The sequence below is a fragment of the Amaranthus tricolor genome, chromosome 12 (genome assembly GCF_026212465.1).
Source record: "Amaranthus tricolor cultivar Red isolate AtriRed21 chromosome 12, ASM2621246v1, whole genome shotgun sequence".
Lineage (NCBI taxonomy): Eukaryota > Viridiplantae > Streptophyta > Magnoliopsida > Caryophyllales > Amaranthaceae > Amaranthus > Amaranthus tricolor.
The window spans coordinates 204,293-208,844 of NC_080058.1; the positions used below are offsets into that span (position 1 = coordinate 204,293).

A 4,552-nucleotide genomic window follows, 5' to 3' on the forward strand; every position below is an offset into this window, starting at 1 on the left:
TTTTTTTTCTTCTCCTGTAATTGCGGTGGGATTGTGATGAAGGTTAATGTAAAAATTGCACATTATGAAATGTTTGAAGAGGTAATAATTTTTTTTTTAGTTTCACTTGTGTGTTGATTTTGCCACTATTAATTAATTAAATTAACTTGTTATTATCGCTAATCTATGAGTTAAAACATAATTATATGCTTACATTATTTTGATCCAAATTTTATCAACTTAAATTTTTATAATTTTTTGATTTGCATAATTAAATATACGAGTAAAAAAAACAAATACAGTAAAAAAGTACGGTTTTGATATTTTTTTTTTCTATTTCATTTACTTTGAATTTGTATTTATTGTAAGTGTATAAGGTAAGTGTTCTTATGTTTGAATGTCAAAAAAAAGTGTTGTTTGAGAAAAGGAAGTATGCAACAATTTAAATCAATAAATTGTTTTAGGAGACGGTTTTTTCGAGAGGCGTATAAGATATATGGCTAAATAACCTAATTAATACAAATTAAAAAGAAAATAAAAATGTGAGCTTCTTATTTTAAGTTCGACTCAAAAAAAAAAAAAATGTGAGCTTCTTATTTTAAGTTCGACTCTTTGAGTGACGGTCTTAACTTAAACGTGAAGAGTATCATACTTCCTTCTATTCAGCTTATGTATTCTATTTCTTTTTATGGTTAAGTCACCTTAATTGTTCCATTTTTATTTTTGATATGAGTTTTTGACTTTTATGCCCTTAGTAGCTTTATTCTATTTTCAATTATATCCTCTATTGCCCTTAGGGTCCCAAAGGTGAATAGGAGGGAGTATTAGAATTGATGCAATCTATGTGTGTTTTCTTGAAGATAGTTAGGTAGTGGACTTTAGAATTCAAACTTTTTTTTTGAAAAATTATTTTTTTTTGGATGTATATAATATAGTGGCTGTTTGTTTAGATTAATTTGGGAGAAGGAAATGGAAAATTGTTGGTGTGGCTTGTAATATCTATTTTTGGTGTGTTTAAGGAAGTGTTGGATGGAGATATTGAGTTGCAAGAGAAAGAAAGGAAGTCGTGTTTGTATTAAAAGTTAACTCGAATTCTTTTCTGGGGGGCTAGAAATCGATCTTTAATTCTAAACCTGCTCAATAATTAGATTTACTTTTTCATAAAGTTTATGTGTTGACATTTCTCTTTTATGAGAATTTCTCTTTCTTAATATATATATATATATATATATATATATATATATATATATATATAATTGAAGAACAACCTTTAGGATTTGATCAGGAGGAAAGTGACACTCCACTTTAAGATGTTTGGTTCTATCATGAAAAATGAGATTCTTGATGTAAATGATTGATTAATTATCATAGTGAAAGGTGACACCTTGTAATTTAGAAATGGCAAGATTAGAAAATAATCTAATGCGTCATGTAACTTCAGAGGTTGCAGCAGACATAACTCTGTCGTCAGCTTTATAGTTGAATTTGAAAACTGCACTTTGTTTTTTAGTTTTCTAACTAATATGATAGTTTGCCTCTTTAATTTTTTCATGGTATTAGAGCCACTGTAAATCAGTCTGCATATTTATTGCGTCTTTGTTTTCCTTTATCTATTGTCTTTTTATTCTTACTACCTCTTTATCTGATCATGACAAATGCTTTTACAAACACAAATACTGCTTTAGATCCCAATTATAATCTTTTAGCGTTTAGTTTTGCATCCTATAGATGTAGGCTTAAGACAATTATCATAGATCCATTCCATGGTACTAATTATGCAGATCGGAGAAGAGGTTTACTTTTGGCTTCGACAGTCTAGAACAAAGTAGATTTTATTGATGGATCTAAAAAAGAACTAAAAATTAGAACAACGTAGTATAAGGCATGGCAAAGGGTCAATACTACTGTTATTAGTTGGATTCTTGCAATATTAGAGAAACATAGCTCTAGAACTTTGCTTTGGGTTGAATTTGCAAGAGAGTTATGGATTGAGATTGGAAATATGTATGGGTAAAGTTCATGTTCACGATTCTTTGCTTTACAACAAGTGAATTATTTGACCAAGAGTCTCATATTGTTGCAGAGTTTTTTCTTTTTTTACGCAATAATAATATTTTGCTATTGAATGATCATTTCTTTATGACTTGTACCAAGCTAAAATAGTACAAGTGTTATGAAGTAGAGGTAGTACTTGTTTAGATATAATCCTTCTGTTTAAAACAAATATTTTTTATTTGTACCGATCCATTAATTTTAACAAACATGGACATTTCTTTACAATACGAAGAATATTAAGATTATTTTTCCTTTAATAATAAAAACAAAGTAGAATAATAGCTCAAATTTATAAAGTCAATAAAACATTTTGGTAACTCTATTTTTTTATTCGGCGTTAAGTAAAAAAATTCCCTAAAAGGAACGGGAAAGGATATTCATCCATCTCCTAGGTGATGAAAATTAAACACATATCATAAGATTGAAAAAAAAAAGTATTCAATCACTAGTTAACACATAATTTTCGATTACTCTATTTTTGAGTACTTCCCAATTGTAAACCATCACATATAGAAATAATCAAAATGAATAAGCTTCACACATTATAATCCAAGTAATTTGCTAATTTTTAACGGATACAGCTTCATACAAGGGATATGATTGACAATCTAAGTGAAATTTGCAAAATATTTCATGATTTTATAAATGATTAAGATGCAAGGGTTTTGGGGAAATTGTTTGTTAATCTAATTACCCTGATTCAAAGTAAACATTAACTTCAAATATCGAAAACAAATTTTTTAGAATCCTCGTCCCATAAAAATTGTTACATTTAATTAACTTATTAATGTGAGTTTTTCCTATTAAAATGGAGCAAATTCTTTGAAATATAATTCTCACTTTAACCAGTTAAAACCAATTATTATTACTTTCTAGAATTGCTAGTATTTGCTAACATTAATAGAGCATGTGATGCTTCAATTTCCCGCACTCGCATCTTTGATTTACTAGAAAGATCTTCTATTTGCTCTTGTAACTTCAAAAGTTCATCGAGACCAAGTTGTGCTATTGATTGATTTGTGTCGATCTTACATTTCATCGCCACTTGATGGATTTCCGAATTTCTATTTTCAATTTCTAATTGAGCATCCAAATTAGCAAATTTTTGAGTAAGTTTGAGACTTCTAACCTTCTGAGTCTTAGAACTTTGAATTTGAATGTGTCGATTTTTGTTTTGATATTGTTGAAGCACTTTTTCGACGCTTGGTTGCCCAAAAGAGAAAGCTTTTCCACCCGGAGAAAAGACGATGATTGCAATTTCTACACCGCATAAGGTAGAAATTTCATTTGCTTTCTTAAAAAGACCTGTTCGACGCTTTGAAAATGCTACCAACCTTGTTGAACTATTTTCAATCTTTTTCATCTCAATTTTCCGGCGCCCCATGGTTTCCCTTAGTTTTCTTTACTTGAAAATGAGTAATTCTATTTTTTTTCTAAAGAAATCGACAAGAATGAAATTCAGGAGAACAAAGAATGATTTTAACTTTATATATAATATATTAATATAACAAATCAATTCCACTTTTGCGTATTTTAATTAAATTATGCAAATTGGTTAGACTAATTTATAGTAATGATAATACACTTTCTAAATGAAATTATTTATTGTATCTTCTATATTTGGAAGATTTATCATTTTTGATTCGATATTTACTTTATAAATTATTATTTTAAATATATTTTTGAAAAAAATGTTTACTTTTTAATGTAACTTATCCATCACTGACAGAGTTGAGTTGATACTCATTAATGTGCATTTTCAGCCAATTATTGTTTATATATACAAACACAAATCAAATTTATCGTATTCTATCTTCACTTGTGCTTATTAAAAAAAAAAAGTTTTTTATGAGATTTCATATAGGTTATATAGGGTCGTATAAACTCTAACATAAATTTCAAACAATAAGTAATTTAATGACGAGTATTGAATTGAGTATTGGACCGTAGTATAAAGTTAAGGCTAAGTCTCACTATCTAAGGAACGATCAAATTTAAAATATTCTGATCAAAGACTTATTGGGACACCATAATTAGGTCCTAACAAAATGATCGAGATATAAAAACTAAGATTTCTAGGCAACTCATCTACAAGTTGGAACAATGAGTAGTGTAGTCGAGAGGTGAGATGAATTTATTCACTTTTTGGTTTAGGCGGCTCTTAGTGGATGACCGAGGTAAAGGATCTTGTGCTTATAGGCTATTGATCATATCTAGGCAATACACGTAACCTCAACTTAACATGTGGCACCTAAGATGCATGACATGTCGGTTAGAGTGATATTATCCTCGCTTTACATGGCCTTCTAAGGCTCCCTAAGTTCTTGGTCATCCTTATAATAATAATCCAATAGTGTTTTTAACTCTCCCCACGGACCATTAATATACCAATACATGCTCAAACAACACTAATCACTTGTTAAGCATGCTAAATGCTAATGAATAAACAAAACCATAATCCTACAAAGCAACAACTCACACACATTGCAAGTAAAGATTAATTAAGCAAATGAATAAG

At 28.9% G+C, this 4,552-nt stretch overlaps 1 protein-coding gene across 1 annotated transcript; it reads right to left on the minus strand.

Moving 5' to 3' along the window:
* Positions 1–2,899: 2,899 nt before the first annotated feature.
* LOC130797105 (agamous-like MADS-box protein AGL29) lies at positions 2,900–3,418 on the minus strand. The gene has a single exon (XM_057659597.1). The coding sequence runs from the start codon at positions 3,416–3,418 to the stop codon at positions 2,900–2,902; it is 519 nt and encodes a 172-aa protein (XP_057515580.1).
* Positions 3,419–4,552: the final 1,134 nt, after the last annotated feature.

Bases quoted from the DNA above. Each gene is read 5' to 3' on its own strand.
- LOC130797105 (XM_057659597.1), bottom strand. From the start codon at position 3,418: ATGGGGCGCCGGAAAATTGAGATGAAAAAGATTGAAAATAGTTCAACA.